This window comes from Diadema antillarum, unplaced genomic scaffold (assembly GCF_040938485.1).
Source record: "Diadema antillarum isolate AM-2024a unplaced genomic scaffold, OU_Dant_1.0 scf00000002, whole genome shotgun sequence".
Lineage (NCBI taxonomy): Eukaryota > Metazoa > Echinodermata > Echinoidea > Diadematoida > Diadematidae > Diadema > Diadema antillarum.
Window position 1 is genome coordinate 71,933 of NW_027270891.1, and position 21,812 is coordinate 93,744.

General features: G+C 37.9%; 1 protein-coding gene across 1 annotated transcript; it reads right to left on the reverse strand.

Moving 5' to 3' along the window:
- Positions 1-1,876: 1,876 nt before the first annotated feature.
- LOC139730153 (something about silencing protein 10-like) lies at positions 1,877-21,345 on the reverse strand. Its single transcript, XM_071641085.1, has 14 exons — positions 21,264-21,345; positions 19,277-19,475; positions 17,624-17,849; positions 16,999-17,117; positions 15,418-15,519; positions 14,104-14,160; positions 9,594-9,709; positions 8,997-9,093; positions 8,092-8,221; positions 7,115-7,170; positions 5,671-5,780; positions 5,070-5,133; positions 3,058-3,165; positions 1,877-2,129 (listed from the first exon to the last, which is right to left on the reverse strand). Exons 1-14 carry the CDS (start codon positions 21,281-21,283, stop codon positions 2,040-2,042), a joined length of 1,494 nt encoding a protein of 497 aa, XP_071497186.1. The 5' UTR covers positions 21,284-21,345; the 3' UTR covers positions 1,877-2,039.
- Between the last annotated feature and the right edge of the window lie 467 nt (positions 21,346-21,812).

A 21,812-nucleotide genomic window follows, 5' to 3' on the forward strand; every position in this document is an offset into this window, starting at 1 on the left:
AATGATACATTTACGAATTTTGGTCAGAAACAGAATTTGCATTGGATTTGTACATGAAATCACGTTTTTGAGCAATTTCGGGTCTGACATGCACTTACAAAATATTGCGTAACTTCAGAACCGCATACCCAGGCGCCGCGAATTTGGTCTCAAAGGTTGAGCAAGACTTAAAAGAAAAAAGTCATGAAACGTCGCGGCGCGATATTTTTACGTTCCAGATTTATCGCTAAAAATGTCGAGGGGGGACAAAAAAGCTCCCCCAGTCTTTTCAGGGTTAAAATACAGTGTATACATGTAATATGTGCACAGGTACACATGACATGGCAGAAATCTTGCTGCAATGACAAGTGAATCAAAGCTACCCTGAGAAACCACACTGACAGTGATATGGAAAGATTTGAATGTACATTATCAAGCATGGTACACGTACACGTATGTCAATATGAAGATCACCCTGAATTTACTATAGATTTTGTCTAAACTTTCCTGCTTTTTGGAGCCATTCACAATGATTTAAGAACAATCTTTTTTCTTCATTCCTGTTCGATGATAAACACGCAATACCCACTAATGACTGCAAGCATCCCATACAGAACAATATCTGGCCTTATAATATGGTAATTCTTGAGGATAACATACAAGAATTTAAATCAGATTGTTGACCTCCTGAGCTTTTAACTGTTTCAAAGCCTCAACTCAAATCAGAAGATTGTCATACTACAAAGAGCCTCATCCAAAGACCGCACAACAGTTACCTTAAAAGTGGATATTTTTCGCGCGACTAATTTTTCACGCTTGGCGGGGTAAGAAGAGTCTCGCATGTTTTTAATTCCGCGGAATCTAGACCACAACTACAGGAACATACAGCAAGCAAAAATATTTGCTTGCTTTTATTTCCGAGCTAGTTTTGGGTTGTGCGACATGCGCGAAAATTTCAACACCGCGAAAATTTCCACTTTTACAGTAGTACATGTACTAAGATTTGTGAGTGAAGAGAGCTGAAGCCAAGCTTGTAAGAGTGTTTATTGTATAATTATACAAATGTGATTATCATTCCTATTCAGGCAGAATGCCTAACCAACACACCACTCACACTGAATACTAGTAATAGAGTTAGTTCCAGCAGATGTTGACTTTCACTACCAGCTATCAGTGTATCATGCATGAGCTTTTTGGAACAGAGATGGGCCGACTGGTTGTAATTTTATGCTAACAAATGCCGATAGCAAGATTCAGTAATCAAAAGGCATAGAAGGTAAGAAATTAAGGGTTTTATGACAAAAACAAGCTTGTCATTAACTTCATTCTATAGGCGTATTTGTGATTAATGCTGCTAAAAAACAAAAAAATAATTTTCAATCATAACTTCAAGAATACAAGTGAAGTACCACTGGAAAGATTTAATCTTGCCCTTTTGGACTAACTATAAATTGTTTTACAATGGTGCATAGTCCTCTTTGCAATGAAACTCTTCAAATCTGGAAGGATGTTCCAAGGCTCTCCCACTGGAGTTTGTCTCCCATTGTTGGCTAAACTTAGCTTGTTTCTCTCACAAGTATTACAGTGAGAAGGCTTGTACAAAGACCACATTACATATTGAGTGTGTAATATTGTCCAGACTTGATTAGATACATGTACATCTTAAAAAGCTGTTCCTGGGAGAGAAGTGGCTATTATAAAACTTTGAAAGGTTCTACACCAGTCAGGTCATCACATCTACCTTGAAACAAATCCAACACTTGGTGCATGGAGTAACCTAGCGATAAAGAAGCAGTTTTATTTTATTGAACTGCAAAATGTAAATCTGACACGTAACAAGGTTCTTGCAATAAAAATATCTACTATGTCCAAAAAAAAAAAAAATGAAAGTCTCCAAAGTGATCGTTGATAATCCTCTCATCAAGAAAGGGCATAACTGCAATGATAATGTACACTGATAAGACTTGCAAGTACAGCTACTTGTAACACCGCACTGATTATTGGAGGTGTTTGAATCTATCAATGAACAACCTCATTAAAAATGGTTAGATACTCCACAGTTATTTAATCTTGATGCTTTTGATGACTCCTGATCGAATGCCTGAAGCTTCTCCTCCATAGCGATGTAGTTCTGTTCTGGCCTCACGAACCTGTGCAAAGAAAGGTGGAGGAAAAAGTACTGAACTCTGTGTACTCACAGGCAAGGGAGAGGGAAAAGTACTGAACTCACAGGCAAGGGAGAGGGAAAGAATGGCTTCTGTACACTATTAGAATATATAACCCAATCCTTATGGCATAAAACTGATATACTGGAACCTGGTATACCAGTTTCCTAAAATGTAGACATGACTCTCTGCATTTGTGGCCTAAATTCATGGAAATTTGTGTTATGCTGCCCAGAAAAATGGCTTTTATAAAAAGATTAGAGTTTCCTCTCTCAATATCTGACCTCTTTCTGTACAAAACCTGTAATCTGTGTGTATCATTGTGTAATTTAACTTTTTCCAATGAAGCGTGGGCTTGTTTTGCTACAAAACTTGTATGAAGATGTACATAGCGATCAAGGTTGAGCTCAGTAGATTTTGATTTTTGCTGGCCCCATTCAGGTGCCTCTTTTGTGTCTAACAAAAGAGTGTGTGAGCCCATCAGCATACGCTTTATTTATACCTTGCACCCGATTGATATTTTCACTGTTTGCTGGCATATGGTAGTTGACCATGGATAGAGGATACGCTGAACATTGCACCACTTAACTGCTTTCGCACAGGTGGATTTAGTAACCAACCTTACGACCTGCACAACAACAACAAAAAAAAAAAATCTCGTTTGGGGGCATTGAAGGTCTCAGAGAATTGCGCAAGGAACAGGATAATAGGGACTTCCAAAACTATGGGATCCTGCATTCAATAGGGCTAATACCTCAACCACACACACTGGTAACTGCATAGTGTGCATACTGTGATATCCTGTTACAAATATTTTCTTCTTCTCTAGCACTGAATTCATCTTGTTCATGTTGGTAAATGTAAACTCTTATTATCTCAATGCAGCAAAATTCAGCTGCTCAGCAAGACTTACCTGTCCCTTTCTCCTGACTTTCGCCTTCTTAAATTTCATTCTGTGTTTCACTCTTGGAGTCCTCAGCTCTTTTCGTCTGTGTGGCGTCAGTCCCCTGTTCTTAGAAATCTGATGGAAGAAATTAGAAATCATTGGATTACTACAACAGTCATAAAAAAGTTTCTTCCTTGCCTGAAAACACATTCCTTTCTCTGAAATGAATTACTTCACAGATACATCCTTGTACTTACTATACTTTATATACTGTATACAATGTGAATCTACTGGTTCAACCTTTCCTGTTTAAACAGCTCATGTGCTTTTTGATCACTTTGACATTAATTGCATGATTCACAATTTCAGCTATTACTACTCATCAGAAGTTATCAAAAGTTGATTTGAAATTTCAGATGGCTTTTCAGAGCCAAAATTCAATAACAGTTCAGGCTGTGCATAATCTGGCCAATATTACAGCCACATTACTCTGTTAAAGAGCTGGTAGCATGGAGACACATTGCGATGGGAAGCTGGCCAAACTAGGATATATTCAGGAATATCCATAAAGAATTGTGTACAGTTCTATCATTTAATCTTTATGCCAGAACATACAACCTTGTATACAGGTGAGAATCTTGACAGGAGTTGACAGTTACTGATTAGCGTATGCTTTGGTGTGCATACTCCCTGATGGGTAATTCTATTCCAGCAGGCCTGCACCAGTTTTGACTTTTAAATGTACCCTGGTTGGCAGAGAATAAAGATTACTGTAAAAGTTTATATTTTTGCTTGAGTAATTTTTTGTGCTTGGCCAGATGAGAAGAGTTTTATGAGTTCTTAATTCCACAGAATCAAAACATCAACTACTGCAAAATAGAGTAAGCAAAGATATTCGTGTGCTTTTATTTTCAAGCTAGTTTCTTGTTGCATAAAATGCATGAAAATTTCAACACGATGAAAACGTCCACTTTTACAGTAAGTCAGTGAAGCCAGCTTGTCTCCCCACCCATCAGGCCTTAACCCTAACCAGGCCGGGCTTTTTTGGGTGTTCTGTGGCCGGGGAGGGGTTGATTCAACCCCCCCCCCCCCCCCCCCTGAGATCTCGGCCGTCGATCGCGCAATCGCCATGAAATTTGGCACGTGCATTACCTGTGGCGTAATCTACCAAGCTATACAAAAAGAAATGGAAATTTTTGTCATAATAATTAATTATGCTAATATATGCATAAAATCATACATTTTGCTCTAAATCAGAAATTAAAGCTCCTAGAATCCTAATTTTTGGTGAGAACATTCTTTGTAGCATTCCTAACAATGTACTTGCAAAAAAAATTTGGTATCAAAATCAATTTCTTATGTATTTTATTGTTTTATGAATTTCTTATGTATTTCTTTGTTTTTTCGACCTTTTGTTTTACAATTTTTTTTCCGCAAAATTTATGACAGAACCTATATCAAGCATAATTATGCTAAAATTAATTAGTTTCAGCCGATAAAAGTGAAAATAATCATATCTTTATGAATAAGAAGAGAAAACTCAATTTGCATAGACTTTACACACAAAATCACGTTTTTGAGCCATTATCGGTCTGACAGGCATGTATAAAACGTTATGCAGCGTCGTAACTGTATGCACGATTTTCGCGAAAATGGTGTCAAAAGATGCACGAGACTTCAAAGTAAAAAGTCAGCGAACGGCGCGGTCAAAAAATTTCGCGCGGCGGAGAAGTCGCGAAAAATGTCGAGGGGGGGGGTTGATTCAACCCCCCCGGCCTTTTTAGGGTTAAACTCACTTCACAAGAATTGTTTCTGCCACTTGCACAGAGTTTACAATAATCACTGATTTTATTCTGTGTGTAACCATAAATCATCACTTTCTCAACCATTCCTAGCAGCCACTGTAGGGCATATTTTTTTTTTCATGAGTATATCAAATAAAGTGCATATTTGGATGCTGAGTTATATTAGTCAAATGTTGATTACAGCATGGATCAAGAAGAGGGGTTTGCTGTAGTTATTGTTTTTGTTGACTTCACCTGATAAGTGATTCCTCTCTTGCCTTCCTCTTCCTCCTCCTCCTCATCATCATCATCAGGCTCTCTGGGTAGAGAGAGCAGAAAGGAAAGAAACAATATACATACACTCACATGTAGTATGAATCAAAGACATTGAATGTAAGCTGTACTGGATTAAACACAACGCTGATTTAAGTGTTTTAATTTCTGTTAGACAAAAATAAAATGTACTTGATTTACAAAAGTGAACACAGCATGGGCAGCTGTGATGGACAGGCAGCCAACAATTGAGCAACTATTCTTATCACATTGTCGATGCTTTGATTTTATTTCAAGAAAGCTCATCTCAATCACTTTTATGGGTTGCCATGGCAACAAAGAAACACTTTTTCACAAGGCTAACAAGTAGGAGTAAGGCCTGTACGAGAACAGAGCCATTAGTTTCTTGTTATATTGATATGACTGTCTGTCATTGATTTCATGACTACATTGCTTTCTACATCATATGTATCTGTTTATATCTCTACCACTACCAAAGACTCTCTCTGCCTACATGTGTTTGTTTGTTTGTTTGTTTGTTTTTTTTCCGTTTTTTTGTACATCCTTCCACACATGACTTTACCCATCATCAGCCATCTTTGCTCTCTTCTCCTGCTTTCTGCTAGCTACACTCCTGTAGTATTCCAAGGCCTTAAGTTCCTCCTCTGACAGGTGTGGATTACCAGCAGTCTTCTGAGATGTTGGGTAAAAATGTCATGGAAAAGCTTTGTGAATGGTTTCTCACAATTAACAACACCATCAGCTTTTTGGGGTATACATGTACATGTCATTGATTTGTTTTACTGTCATTGCTTTGAAAAATTCCTAAACTCGTGATAAGGTTGATGACAGAGAGAGAAAGAAGAAGTTCATTTACCATAAAGAATATGCTGCATTTCAGTTTGATGCTCTTTTCACAGTAGAAACTTTTATTACGGTAATGATGTGTAAAATAAATAAATGTGGAAATATAGCATGTTTTTAAAGGGGGACAGTTGGTCCTTTTTGTGTTTTTGACCTTTGATGGTGCTGAGTGGTTCCTTTATTCGTATTGCATTGAATAATTTTCAAGGTATGAAGAAAAAGTAATTTTTAAGGAGTTAACCTTGACCTTTGACCCTGACTATTGACCCATGACCCCTAAATTCCCTAGCTAATCCCTGCTAGTCAATGCATGCATATGTACCGAGTTCCATGAAGAAACATTGAACCATTTGCCAGAAAAGTGAAATTGTAACATTTTCACTTGACCTTTGACCTTTTGACCTCTTACCTCATGACATGAAACTCTCTCTGGAGAATCATTATGCAGTAGTACATGTCCACATTAAGTTTTGATAAAATACCTTTGAGCATTGCATAGATATATGGGGGAATTAGCAACAATTTAATATTTGACCTTGACTTTTTGACCTTTGACCCCTTGCAAATTTCACTAAAAAACTACTCGACTAATTGCCCATCATACTTCATCCTTGGACCAAGTTTGGTGAAAGTTGCTTCATCCAGTTTTGAGTTATCACGTAAACAGATAAATTTTAGGATTTGACCTTGATCTTTGACCTTTGACCACTGTCCCATTTCACTCAAAAACTATCAAGTAATTGTCCTATCATACATCATCCTCTAACACAGTTTGGTGAAATTTGCTTGATCCAGTCTTGAGTTATCGCGTAAACAGATACAATTTCATGATTTGACCTTGACCTTTGACCTTGGCCTTTAGCCGATTTCACCCAATATCTAATCAATTGCCCCATCATACTTTATACTTGGACCAAGTTTGGTATAATTCCAGTCAATATTACTCAAGTTATCGCGTAAACGAATGCGGACGGATGTAAGTACAGACGGACAGACGTACGGACGGACGTACGGACGGACAACCCGAAAACATAATGCCTCCGGCACCACTTTGTGGCGGAGGCATAAAAATGTCAGCAAAAGTTTCATACCACAACTGTTTCTGGTTTTACAGTATGTTTTATGTTTGATGGTATTAGGTGATAACTTTGATAATATTTTACCTTTGATGGTGCTGGGTGGTCTCTATCTGGCACAGTGCCTTCTTGTTTCCTCTTCACTGAAGACAAAGACAAAGTCAGAAAAAGCAACAACAAATAAAAATTTCTTTGCCCCTACACACACAATCATTAGTTAGGTAAAAAATTTATTCTCTATGCAGTCTCTACTTCAGGCACTGAAAACCTGAAAAACTGAAAAACTTTCCACAATTTTTTTTTTACTACCAATGAACTGAATTTTGTTACTCATAAATGTTATGGTCATATATCATCAGTCATGTTGTGATCATAATTATCATAAGTCATGCTATTGTTTTCTTTTTTTCCTATTACATTTCTTTCATTCATGTTTTGTGGTTGTATTTCAAATTGTAGACACATCTGTCTTAAGTTTTGTTTTGTTTTTTTCTCAGGGTTATATATTTCTATTTTTAATTGACAAACCTCCAAACCTCTGTAAAAAACAAACAAACACAACAACAACATTTAGAACTTTTTTGATGAGTCTGTCAATGTTGGATTATATGATTACAAACATCTAACTCTCAAAATCATCTGAGCTTTTCTTCATCTGGCATGCCCCTGGAGTCCAGGTAAGTGAGATCACCTGGCTTGCCTTCAATTCTATCAATCATTTCTCATCAATCTAAACAATCACCAGACAATCCATCTAGACAAAACATTTTCTTCTTCATGTACATCATGATGAAAACATTCACATCAACCCATATCGCAGAACAAGAAGTAACGAGGAACCAGTATTACAGTTTGAGTAGCTTGTGTGTGTGTGTGTGTGTGTGTGTGTGTGTGTGTGTGTGTGTGCAGCTGTGTTAAATGTCTCTATTTCCGTGTTGCTGTGTTTGTGTTCTTTAAAAAGTTCTGAATATCACGTTACCATTAAACCTCAAACCACTGTCAGTGCCTCAGTGGGATCTCTTGTCGCTATGTACAGTACCAGTATAAATAAAGTCAAGACTTACTCTTTTCTCTTCTATTATCTCTCCTCTGAGCTGGGCCACTGTCATCTACACCTGGTGTCTTCTCTCCATCCAGACAAGAATCAATTTCATCTCTTAGTTTCTTCTCAACAGGCTCAAGTTCAGAGATAAGCTGTGGGAATGTAGCAGTTTGTACTTTTACAGCTAGAAGTCCCTCATTAGCTCAGTTTCTCATCATGGGCCTTTGCAAAGAATGCATATTGGCTCTTAATGACACAATCTAAAGAGAAACATCTCCCACTGTATGAGTCAAGTTCTTTGTGAATTTGACTATTAAATACACATGTCTGATGTCTGATGAATGGGTAAAATGAAACAAAAGACAATGAATTAATATTGAGGGCAAAATCCAAGTGTGTACTACATTGTCTATAAAAAACTGTCTCTAACAGCAGACATGTCACTCAACTATTTGGACATTCTTTGTTCAATACACCAGGCTTGTACGGGAGCATATATTGCAGAGTACATATGGTATGATTATATTGGCCAACCCTTGACACTGTCAGAACCAGCTCAACTTTTGTCATTTGTATCTTGATGGTATCTTGCAAGATAAATGGGAAGACAAACATGCTCCAAGAAGTGAAAAGACACACAAGTTTTCATCTCTTGGTGGTTGTTGGGAGTGGTTTCTGCAGGACTCCACTAAGTTTATGACAGACAGTTTCCAAGCAGATTCTATCAATAGTGCCGACAATATATCCAGAGGCAATTACCCTCCCTATCCTGCGGGTTCCTCCTAATGACTCGTCTGGATTGACTGACTGCTTGGCTGACTGCATCTTGCACCAACAGTTTGGATGGATATAACTCAGGTAAGTCACTTCATCCTAACCTTGTCTCAGTGATCAATAGATAGATGAATAACAAGACTATTGTGTTACCTTTCTAAAAGCCAAGATTCTTGCAATGACTGGATGAGATCTTACAGCTGCCTGCTTTGCTTTCAGGACCATGTAGAAGCTAATATTCATACAGTAGCTGTGAGAGGGATATAAAGTCGATCAATCCTGTTGCATCACTTGATCTTCAACAGACTACATGTACCTTAACTCTTATTACTTTAAAAATGAAATGATTTGCAACAGAAAGAACATGCTTCATGATGACTGAAAAGGAGGGAAAATGTGAAAAGTAAAATAGTTTTTGACTGTACTTTCATCTAGTGACTTTTATCAACAGCTTAGCCCCATGAACTATGTTTCAGGTGTTGCTAAACAACACAGGTCTTTGTTCATGGCTTTGTAGCATTGAATACCGTTCATAGCTTTAAAAAACAAACAAGCAAACAAACATTGTACAGGGTTTCTTTCATCTTATTTTTTTTTGGGGGGGAGGGTTGTTTTTTGAAAATAATAATTTCCATCAAAACTTTGTAAAAGGTTTTTCCCATGTAGAGAAAATTTTACACAGATTGTCAACTGTCAAATCACAGTCACCTTCATTAGACAATAGAGATGATAAAAGTAGAATGACCTTACCACAGGTACAACTGGTATTTGGTGTGGATGTAATGGGCAACGTCTGAATCTTTATCAATGGTCCCTTCCTTTATGAGTGTAAGGAGGGGTTCAAGGCGATCCACCAGCTCACTCATCTGAAATGAAAACAACAATCATTAACTAGAAATGTCGCTATGGCGACTGGTATGCCTCCGCCATAATGCATGATTTTCCTAATAGGTCTAGATAGTACATGTGGACAATGTGTGATTACATTTTCACAAAACTGGCAAAATATTGAAATGACAAGCTTGTCACAAATGTGTTGAATGTTCACCTTCCTTGACCTTGGTTTAATTGGATGAATAGGAGAGCATGTAATTGGGGATTTAAGGACTTTAACTTGACTTTGACCCATTCATACATTTATGCACTGAGTAATTTTCATGGTACCGGTATGGAGAAAAAGTGCAATTTCTGTACTGAATAGTAAATTGTTACCATGTTCATCTGGCCTTTGACCCTAAAATTCATAAGATACTAGTAATAACTTTCAGGTAGAACATGCGTAAATATGCAGTAAGTTTCACGATAAATTGAGCCACTTCTGAGATATGGCGGAAAAGTTAGTTCAGCACTTTCACTTGATCTTTGACCTTTTGACCTTAGAGGCAAAAAAAAAGAAAAAGAAAAAACTCTCCAGAGAATTTCTATTAGGTTACACATGCATACACCAAGTGTAAAAAAAAAATAATAATAATAATCCTGCTGGCATTGCATGAACATGAGGGAAATAGTAAAATTTTGAAGTGTTGCACTTGACCTTTGACCCCTGACCTTTGACCCCATGAACCCTACATTCTCTAGATAATCACTGCCAGTCAGATGTTCCATGAAGATACCTTGAACAATTTTCCAATTTACAGAGAAAAAAAAGAAGTTTTAATACTTTTACTCGACCTTTTGACCTTTGACCTTTGACCGCCTGACCCAAACTTTCACCAGAGAATTGAAATTGGGTAATACATGTATACACTAAGTTTCAAGAAAATATCTTCTGGCATTGCATAGATATGGTGGAAATAGTAAAATTTTATGTATTTGACCTTGACCTTTTGACCTTTGACCTTGAGCATGTGCACCCAAAAGTTGATAGGCACAACTTCATCCCCTAATACACATACATGCCAAGTTTCATTACGATACCTCAACAGGTTTTGATAGTTACCTTGTCCACAAAATTCATTACGGACGGACGGAAAGACGGACGGACGGACGGAAGGACGGACGGATGGACGGACGGACGGAAGGACGGACGGACGGACAACCCGAAAACATAATGCCTCCGGCACCACTTCGTGGCGGAGGCATAAAAATAATCCTGCTGGCATTGCATAAATATGAGGGAAATAGTAAAATTTCGAAGTGTTGCCCTTGACCTTTGACCCCTGACCTTTGACCCATGAACCCTAAATTCTCTAGATAATCACTGCCAGTCAGTACATGTATATATACTAGTACTATGTTCCATGAAGATACCTTGAACAATTTCCAAGATACGGAGAAAAAAGTGAAGTTTTAATATTTTTACTTGACCTTTTGACCTTTGACCTTTGACCTCATGACCCCGAACTTTCACCAGAGAATCTAAATTGGGTAATACATGTATACACTAAGTTTCAAGAAAATATCTTCAAGCATTGCATAGTTATGGTGGAAATAGTGAAATTTTACGTATTTGACCTTGACCTTTTGACCTTTGACCTTGAGCACGTGCACCCAAAAGTTGATAGGCACAACTTCACCCCCTAATACACATACATGCCAAGTTTCATTAGGATACCTCAAAAGGTTTTTTAGTTACGCTGTCCACAAAATTCATTACGGACGGAAGGACGGACGGACGGAAAGACGGACGGACGGACGGACGGACGGACGGACGGACGGACGGACGGACGGACGGACGGAAGGACGGACTGACGGACGGACGGACGGACGGACAACCCGAAAACATAATGCCTCCGGCACCACTTCGTGGCGGAGGCATAAAAACAAGAGACCAGGGGGTCACGCGCTCACCTGAGTATCGCAAGTTCACTTTCCATGCATTCTTGCAGACTCTTACCTGAAAACATTGGAAACTTGGGGCAAGGGCAGCTTTGAGAGCTTGGGGCATGATGTCCATTTGATGACATAAATGGTATCCCTGGTTTTCAAAGAAGATGAAAATGTACAATTTGGGCCCCGTTAGGACCCCTCCCTTCCGGTTTATAGTGACCTCGTCTACAGCCACTCTGTCTATTTTCCAATTGGTCTACTGGCAAATCGTCTATTACCGATTCGTCTAATACCCATTTGGTCTACAACTTGTTTTGTCTAGTACACATATTGTCTAGTAGTCACTTTGCCCACTACCCATACTGTCTAATACCGAACTCGTCTAAGGAGCATTTCGTCTACTGAGCAATTGATCTAATAGCCAGTAGACCAGTTGGGAGTAGACCAGTTGGGAGTAGACGAGTTGGGTGTAGACCAGTTGGGAGTAGACTAATTGGTTATTAGACTAATTGAGTATTAGACAAGGTGAATGTAGACCAATTGGCTATTAGACAAACTGAGCTGTAGACTGTTTCATTCATAGACCTAATGATTAATAGACGAAATGGTCGATAGACATAATGGGTATTAGACGAAATGTGATTTAGACAAATTAGAGATTAGATTAAATGGTTAGTAGACGAAATGGCAATTAGACTAATTGGCATTTAGACAAAATGGTTGGTAGACGAGTTGGTAGTAGACGAAGCGAGTTTAGACGAGATGGCATTAGACTAGGTGAACAGTGGACAGTGTGGTTGTAGACGAGGTGCCAGTTTACCTCCCCATCCCCTTCCCTGGCTGGGTCTCACGGGGGGGCCCTGATTCCGCCATGAACAAAGTTGAAACTGCAGTCATCAATGTACTAACTCATATTATTAACTAAGTCCTATCACTTCTGGTTCTAGAGAAGAAGATTTTTTTTTTTTAAGATTCCTTAATTTTAGTGGGTTTGGGCCCCCTGGCAGCCCCCAGGTGGGGCATGGTGCCCATTTGAACATGTTGAGATCCTATCCCCCTAGGGATGCTACCTGCCAAGTTTGGTGAAAATCGGTCATGGGGTTCTCAAGAAGAGGAAAATGTAAAAAGTTTACGCACGACGCACGACAGATGCCGGACAACGCATGACACACGACGGACACCGGACGAGGAGCGATCGCAATAGCTCACTTGAGCCTTTGGCTCATGTGAGCTAAAAATATTGGTAATTTCACAGAAAGTGAAATTCAATTCGAATGATAAGCTTTGCAGTACATACACACCAATGGACTATAGGACTTTCCAAGTACTACAGAGAACATTATAGTAGACCTACTGCAAAGCTTATCATTCGAATTGAATTTCACTTTCTGTGAAATTACCAATATTTTTAGCTCACATGAGCCAAAGGCTCAAGTGAGCTATTGCGATCGCTCCTCGTCCGGTGTCCGTCGTGTGTCATGCGTTGTCCGGCATCTGTCGCATAGGTCTACTACCAGAACACTACATATACTATACAATGTACACCGAGAAACCACAGATAACAGTTTTTGTGACAAGAAATCAGTACTTTTTTTTCTGGACCAAATACATAATTCCAATAGCATTAAAGTTTCAAAATTTGCATAATCCATTGGTCATAACACTGCTTTATGGGGACTAGTAAAATGTGTTGCTTCTATGGTTGTTTAATGCGTTCAATGTATCATCAATGTACTCATGTAGCCAAAGACTGGAGAGAATTAACAAAAAATAAATAAAAAAGAGGACAGTGTACATTTATTACAGCCAGATCAAAACATCTGATGACAAAACATGAAATGAATTCAAAGAGACCGACTACTTCACAACATACATACATGTATCTGTTGACAACCAGAATATCAATGATTGAAGAACCTACATTGTACACTGAATGCAAGAAGTGTACCATCAGTGCATTTTGGCACTACAAAAGTATAAAAGTTTGTTACATTTCTGTTTGTAATACAGAGCACTGTGCACACTGTACATCAGCATCCATTCCAAATCAAAATGGTGTAGACCTCACATGTTTGGACATGTTCTACCTACAAGTTTTAAGAAATGATTCAATCTTGGTTAGTGTGCCGAGAAGAGACAATGAGTTATAATCAGAGGTATTTTATTATACAAAAAAAAGTAAATGTAACAAGTCAAACAGTTTTTGCACTACATCAACGTGTCTTCTAAATAAAATTTGCTTGTTATCTTGCCTGTATGCTCAGCAACATTTATCTACATGACTTCTACTTTGATCAGTGATCAGTGTAGCAGCAGGCTTCATAGGCAAAAAGAAGAAGAAGAAGAAGAAGAAGAAGAAGAAGAAGAAGAAGAAGAAGAAGAAGAAGAAGAAGAAGAAGAAGAAGGTGGTGATGTGGAAGACTTAAAGCAAGTGAAAAATCAATTGCCACAATGAGTTGGGAGGTAATAACAAATGTATTGAGATACCCACCCTGAGTTTGAAATCTGCTGCAAGTTGGAGAAATTCTGGAGACTCCTTCTTCAAGATCTGTTTTTGAGAAGGCAAATGAAGTTTACACATATGAGTTTCACTTTTCTTTAGCGAGTAATAATCAAAAGCAACCTATTGTCAACTTTGCCTAATGTTGCTATTACAAACTTTTTCAATTTGAGTATCAGAACTTATGATAAATGAACTGATCAGAGAAAAAAGAGAATATATGTAGCTAGCTGGTTCAGGTCCAGGTGCAATAACAAAACTTAAATTACATCATGCTGCCATGATTGTTAGTAACTTGCTTGACAACATGGGTCCAATTAATACAATTTATCACAACAGCATTTGGAGTAATTAGTACAGTGTAAAGAAAAAAAAAAGTTGCCACATGCTCTATTTTTTTTTTATATCAATAAATCTACCCTTGCGACTGAATATACTAAATTACACAAGAGCCACAATGATGTATTCAGCTAGAAACAAAGGTCTTAGTGTACTAATATAGTGCACCTTGCAGCACAAATGCTCGTGTACATGTAATACAACTGTATATTGATATCGCTCTATATAAAGGGAATGCTGTCCTCTGTTGTAATACTTCAGCAGACATGTGCTATTCAACTAATCTCAGCTTCCTTTTCTTTTCAATGAGAGTACAGTACGTAAATGAGAGGCTTAAACCAAGTCAAGGCTGAAGTTTGGGATTCTCTCAAATACACTTTGACTCATGTTTGGTATGCCACATAAAATCTCATCAATGAGACTGTCTTGTATTATAAGCCATGTTCAAGCGCTCAAAAGCAAACCAAACCGTACCATAACATGTCACATTGGGAGCATGCAAGCGCTCTGTCAAGACAGCATACAGTAAATGTACATCACAAGTTATTTATGGACTCTAGTCAGAGTGGTCACATGTTATGATGTAGTGTGTGTTACCCACACTCTTCTTTGTCAACTTCTGGTACGGTCTACTTTTGGACCAGTTTACAATCAAGTGATCTATGGCATGGTATGGTAATGTAAGCTAGATGCCTTTGCACCACATTGGGAAGTGGTCCATTTTTGACAAGTCATAGAATATTATGTGTGCTCTGTGTACCATTTATTCATTCATAATCTGACAATATGGGGTTTCTGTGCACAGCAACTTCTTAGATTAAAAATACATTTATTTTACAAAAATCAAACTTCTCTTGGTTCATAGCATACAAGAGTTATGCATGTACAAGAGAACTGCAATATGATGGTTCACACACTCAAAAAAAAATAAAAGAATGAAGAAGACAACTGATGGTTAATACTCACATCCAGCTTTTCTCGTTTAGACAACTTGCTGAGATCCTTGGCAACTTTGCTCTCTTCAAGTTTCTCATCTTTGGACACCTTCTCTGCATGCTGGCCTTGTATCTGTAAATTAATGCGACTATTGAACATTACATTTCATTCCAGCTTCTATTTTTCACTGAATTGTTCCTGTATACGCCAAAAATTTCACAATGTCTTTATTTTCAAAAATTTTGCAAATCAGGTGCTATTCCTGAATTTAAAACACACAAAAAGATGAACTCTAATCCTGACATAAATGAGACGTGCTCGCATACATTTCCCCCATTCAGTACAGTACTCTACAATCACAAATTTAATCACACGCGAAATAGTTGAGAAGTCCCAATTCGCAAAAAAACTAGACTCGCTACATATATGGCAAAATAGTAGTCAGCCTGGTACACATATGTAGGTAGTACAGGAACTTAAGAGGTTTGATGAGAAGATTTTTTTTTTTTTTAAATGAGTGTTTGTGAAAAGATGCAGAAATATTTTCTTCAAATCAGCACTTGTGCTGCCTTTCTCTCCATTTTTAGCAGGCGGAAGAATCATCCTTGAGAAAATTGCTAATGAAATAAAGTTACTGCAACCATACAATTCTTATGTCATCAGCAAAAACAAAAATCATAATGAACAGCATGGCAGTGTATCACTGTTTTGTAATTTCCATAAATTGGCCTTTTGGAAAGTGAATCAACGCATTGACCCCTCTTTTGTTTTTGCTAGTTTATCTCATTTTATTGGAATCATACAATTGGTAGTGCAATTTCTTTACCTGAAGATTCTACCTCTTTCCCTTTCTCTGAAATACTGGTATACAATGTACATGTATGTTGGTATATGTGACCCTGCACCACAAAGCCAACAAAAAGTTGCCAGACATGGATTTTTAGTTAAGAGCAGATTCTGAAAGAGCAGACCCTAAGTTTTAAAATGATGGATTACTCAATTCAAATAGACTCTCCAAAGCTATCTGATATTGGAAAGAAAGCACACACTCTGGAAAGAGGCTTTGACGTACAGCGTCTATTCAAGTGCTTAATCTTTACCAAGCTGTGCTAGCTGTGCCATGAATGGAACAAAAGACGGGATGTAAACCACTGGAGCAAGAACAATGAAGAGATTATCAGATTAATCTGAGATTGAGCATGCTTTACGAACACATTCTATAGATGATTAATGCCAACTTTCAAAGCAGTAGCACCGTCCTTTCCAAAGTTATTAGAGTTAAAAATCAAAAAGTATGGATAGGGTTTTTTTAAGAAATGAAAAGGGGACTCTTAAAGTAAAACCTAATCACACTATTCTACCAAAGTGTACGAGAAAGACTGCTAAAAAAATCCTTTTCATTTTATGATCCCAAACTGAGTAACTTTGGTAAAATGTAGAAGACTTATTCTTTCAGAAAAAGTTTTTAAAAATCAAGATTGGCTGGGTTGACCAATTTCACCTATTTTTAATCCTCACACAAAATCAAGTGAGTGCAACCTTTTGTTGGTTTTGTGATGCACGGTCACATATGATAGGGTGATCTCCAGCTACATCTGAGGTTAGTCAAACCTTGAATATTTCCAGGCCAAAATCTTCTTCTTCCAGAGCCTCAGCCATCCTGGTTTGAATGGCCAGTGCCTCCTTCTCCTCTTCCTCCTGCTGGGCCTCCTCCTCAGCTTGGTCCAAACCTGGAGGTCATATCATACCATCACCATGGGAACAAGCCAAACAGCATGGTTTGAAGTTCATCAACTATACTCCGGCTGATGTTTGTAAACAAATTTACTGCTCAATATGATTTCCTCAATTACATCACTGATAAAAAGAAGGAAGATTGCTTCTAACGCCCTCAATGGTACAGGCTTAAAACAACAAAAAAAAAGTTATGAGAACCAGAGGACCAGTGTAAAGCCTTGGAAGTAGGAAGATCTCAAGTAAAATAGAGAAAGCTCACAACATAGACTTGCATCGAGAATGTTCAATGTTCGTCTCCCTGCTCAAAGATCTTTACGTATTTATCTACTAGTAGATTATAATCATCTCTCCTAGGCTAGAATACATGCATATCATAAGCTGAGAATCCAACACAAGTTGTATGAATAGTGCACTTTCATTTTAACCTTAGTCCACTGATTTTCATAAGATTCAAAGACTGGAATAAAAGTTCAGATACAGTGGGGTTTTTTTTTAATACCTGGAAGATCATCATCAATGTAGTCAGTATCATAGAAAGTCTGCTTTCTCTTTCCCCATGACGACAACGACACACCCTCCTCCTCCTCCTCTCCATCCTCCTGGTCTTCCTCAAGATCACTGGCAATTTCTTCTAACTTCTCTTGTCTTCTAAACTCCTCTAGTCGTTTCTTCAGGATGGCGTCTTCTTCATCATCATCTTCATCATCCCAGCCAAGAATTTCCTCCTGTATAGACAAAGCAAAATAAGTTTATCATCTAAGAGTTGTTTCCTCCTATGGTACATAAACTACAGGTGCCTGACAAAAAGAAATAGTACAAAGTGTCATACATGTGGCAGTTAGTGGGCTTTATTATGGCCCACAGGAATCTAATGACAACAGTACTGCTGAGCACTTCTAACAAGGAAACAAAAAATAAAAAAATAGAGAGGAGATTTCAAGTAAATTCAAAGACAATGAATAACTAAATAAATGATAATATTCATGAATTGTTTGATCTACAGAGTGTAGCAAGAGCTCCTTAAAGCTATTTTGCTGTACTGTACTAAGATACATTGTAGTCTAAACAGTAAATATTGAATTGGTATCGAGTCCATAGAACACATCAATTGACTATACCATTATGCTCAATACTAAAACAAAAATAAAATGGGAGAGTAAATGAACACATTGATAGTTAACTTCATACCACGAAATCATCTCATATATAAACAAAATGTCATCAAAGTTGTGATTCATAATCACCATTCTCATCATCATAGAGTATATACATATCTATGGTCATTTCAAACAATAATGGTTTGATACATTTGATGCATACATGTATACATGTACATATTCAAGTAGATCCAACAGCTAGGTTAGACAAAAAAAAAAAAAAAAAATGGGAAAAATGTTCCGTCAGATTAATCCCTCATACCATTTCCGCAAACACACAAAAATATAGTTTTAAAAGTAAGTTGCAATGGTTTTGCCCCTCAAAAAAAGAGGAGACACTTTTCATTTTGATCTATACTCTAACATGGTGAATAGATATCAAATCTCCCACCACACTGATGGATAGAAGAGCAGTCTAGCAGAAGAACCTCAACAACATCAATATTTCCATTGTAATCAACCAGGAAGAACTACATGTCAAGAATTTTCATAATGAAAATGACTGTCTGGATGAGGCAAATCAGGGGTGTAGCCAGGAAAAAAACAAAAAGAAGAAATAGAGACTGCTATCCACAACTGGGTCATAAACCAGTCCTCTTTAATAGAAATACCAAATGTTTCAGTTCTCTCTTTACATTTTCTCTGTGTTTTTTCGTTCTATTCTAATCATTTGGTCAGCTTGCAAACTGATGTCTTTTAGTTACTGCTGGGCCATTCAATTCCCATTAAAACAGTTTTCTGCTAATGGACATGTGCAGCATACTGTATCCTATCAGAAGCTATCAAAAAACACACTTTTTATCTAGAGCCCTAGAGATACATGTATGTATAATCTAGTAGAATGAATCATGGGACAAGTACGAGACTTACATGTTATACACACTCCACAAGCTTTCTTTCACTTATACTTATTTGAGGTTGTACAACTGGAACTGTTATTGTATGTGATTGGACTGAAGGGTGATAACACCTGACCTCATAATATTTTGACCCACCTCATTTTCTGAGCTGTCTGCTGGTTCAAATGCTCCTCCTGTCTCAAGATTGATCTTGTCCTTATTTGCATGGAATTCATCGACATCATCATAAAAGTACTCCCTTGAAGTTGGATCTGGCACTTTTTCATTTTCATATGCTCTTGGATCATCGCTATCATACTCATAGTCCTCAGCCTTCTTCTGATGTCCTCCTTTCCTGTGAATTCATTCAAGCAATGAGAAACAGCATGGTACATGTATATCAACAGATCAATATGTACATGTACACTGTATGATAGACATGCTAGAGCTACAAATATCTTGAGGCATCTACAAGACATACATTGTAGACTAGTTTAATTTGTAGGAACTTCACACTTTATTTCAGCCATTTTTCTCACTGATAATAAAAGGTGGATCATAAGAGCTTGTTATTGTGTTGTGATGTGTATGCTAGTCTTCTTATTTTCATCAGACTGAGTAAAAACATAAGGATTGAGAGAATGTAGCAATATTAGTAGAACACATCATTGAAAGTTTGAGGAAAATTGGACAATCCATTCAAAACTTATGAATTTTTGAAGTTTTTTGTGCAGTAACCGCTGGATGAGAAGACTACTGCAGTGTATGATGTCACATGCGTACAACAATATAAGGAAAATATAAAGAGAATTTCACAAAATTTCATCTTTTGAAAAAAGTACCCATTCCTTTGACTCGTTACCGACATACCGACATATGTCATGGGTAATATTATTCCCCCTACCTTTAGAAAGAGGCAAGTCAAATGCTCTTTTATTATGCAAAAAAAAATGAAAATATGTTGAATTTTCTTTGCATTTTCTTTATACTGTTGTACTCATATGACATCACAAGCTGTAGTAGTCTCCTCGTCCAGCAGTTCCAACAAAAAATTTTTTAAAATTCATAACTTTTGCATCGATTGTCCAATTTTCCTCAAACTTTCACTGATGTGTTTTACTTATATTGCTGCATTTTCTCAATCCTTATGTTTATGAAGGTGAACTTGTCCTTTAATTTCTAATCTGCCAAATTTCATAATTCCCCATTTTTGGAGATCGACATAAAATCCCACTTTCATTCTTATTTAATTCAAACACACACACACACACACACACACACACACACATACACATACACATGCAACACAGAACACTCAACACCTCAATCAACCGCTTTGTAAACAACCAATACAAGACGTGGGACAGGCCGAGGGAAATGAAAAAAAGTATGTCTTTTTAAAGATACCATAGAAAAGCAGAATGTGATCGCTATGGCCATGGGATCGCTACATTCAGATCAACAATCAACTGCAAACTTATAGCTGTACTGCGAGCTGCCGTGAGAACAAATGTGTACCATTGATTTCGAGTTGAAAATCCATCATTTCTTAGGATTTTAAGTGACGACAAGCCCAGAGAGAGATGGAATAAGGTTTTCACAGCTAAGCTGCCTAGTACTATCTAGTAGAAATTGAAGTCTATTTTATGCCATTAAAACTGGAATATTTACAGTAGAGTTCTTTTTCTAGTAAATTACTCAAGAATTCAGGCACCTGTTGCAAAACTACACTACTATAATTTCGTATAAACACTAGCGCCAAGACTCAGAGTACAATCAAGTTCAATGTTGAAGGAAGGCAATCCCAGCTGTGGAGTTCTGTTTGTAGTATCCAGAAGAAGAAGAAGAAGAGAGTTCCATGTCTGACTCTGTTCTGAATAATGTAGATTCCCTTAAATCAGTGCTATTCAAAGAGCTATAGGCCGGGCCTAGCGCGGTATAGCGCTAGGCCTACCTAAGTGTATACCTCTAGGCCTATAGTCACTTACACGAAAGTAATGGGGTCGGACTTCTACTCAGATTACCAACCACAATGATCCAGCACAGACTAGACTACAGTATTGTAGCTATTTATTGGCTTTGGCTTTAGCGTTCTTGCAGTCTGACATGATATATACGATTAAAAAAAACACTGTCCTTTTACCTTCGTTTCCCCATGTTCATCCACTTTCCTTGTTCTTAGCAGCAAATTTGGCAAAACTGTTGGAGGCGAAGGCAGAGTACATGTACGCTCTCACTCCTGTTCACGAGCTGAGATCACAGAACCTGTGGCTGAGATCCAGCATGAATATCATGCATGCATGCATGCAGCAGAAACAGTAGACGTACTAGTAGTGTACAGATGATACACGTGCACAAGGGGTCAGACAAATAGACTTTAGCCCCAGACGTTTGGTTAATAGTGTATTAGCCTATGTCCATTCAGTTCCCTACACATCTGTCTGTCTGTCTGTCTGTGTACACAAAAAAAAAACCAAAAAAACTTGAGACTGGATGAACGGCATACTCGTGAAATAGGCCCCACCACTGCGTATCCGTACAAATACTACGGCGGCTCGCCTGTTTATACTCGTGAATTCAGCCCCACCGTGTGGCGTTCATCGGTAGATAAGCACGGCGGTGGGGCTTTCTTCCACAGTATAATACTCGTGAATACGGCCCCACCAAACGGCGTTTACGCGAGATGCATACG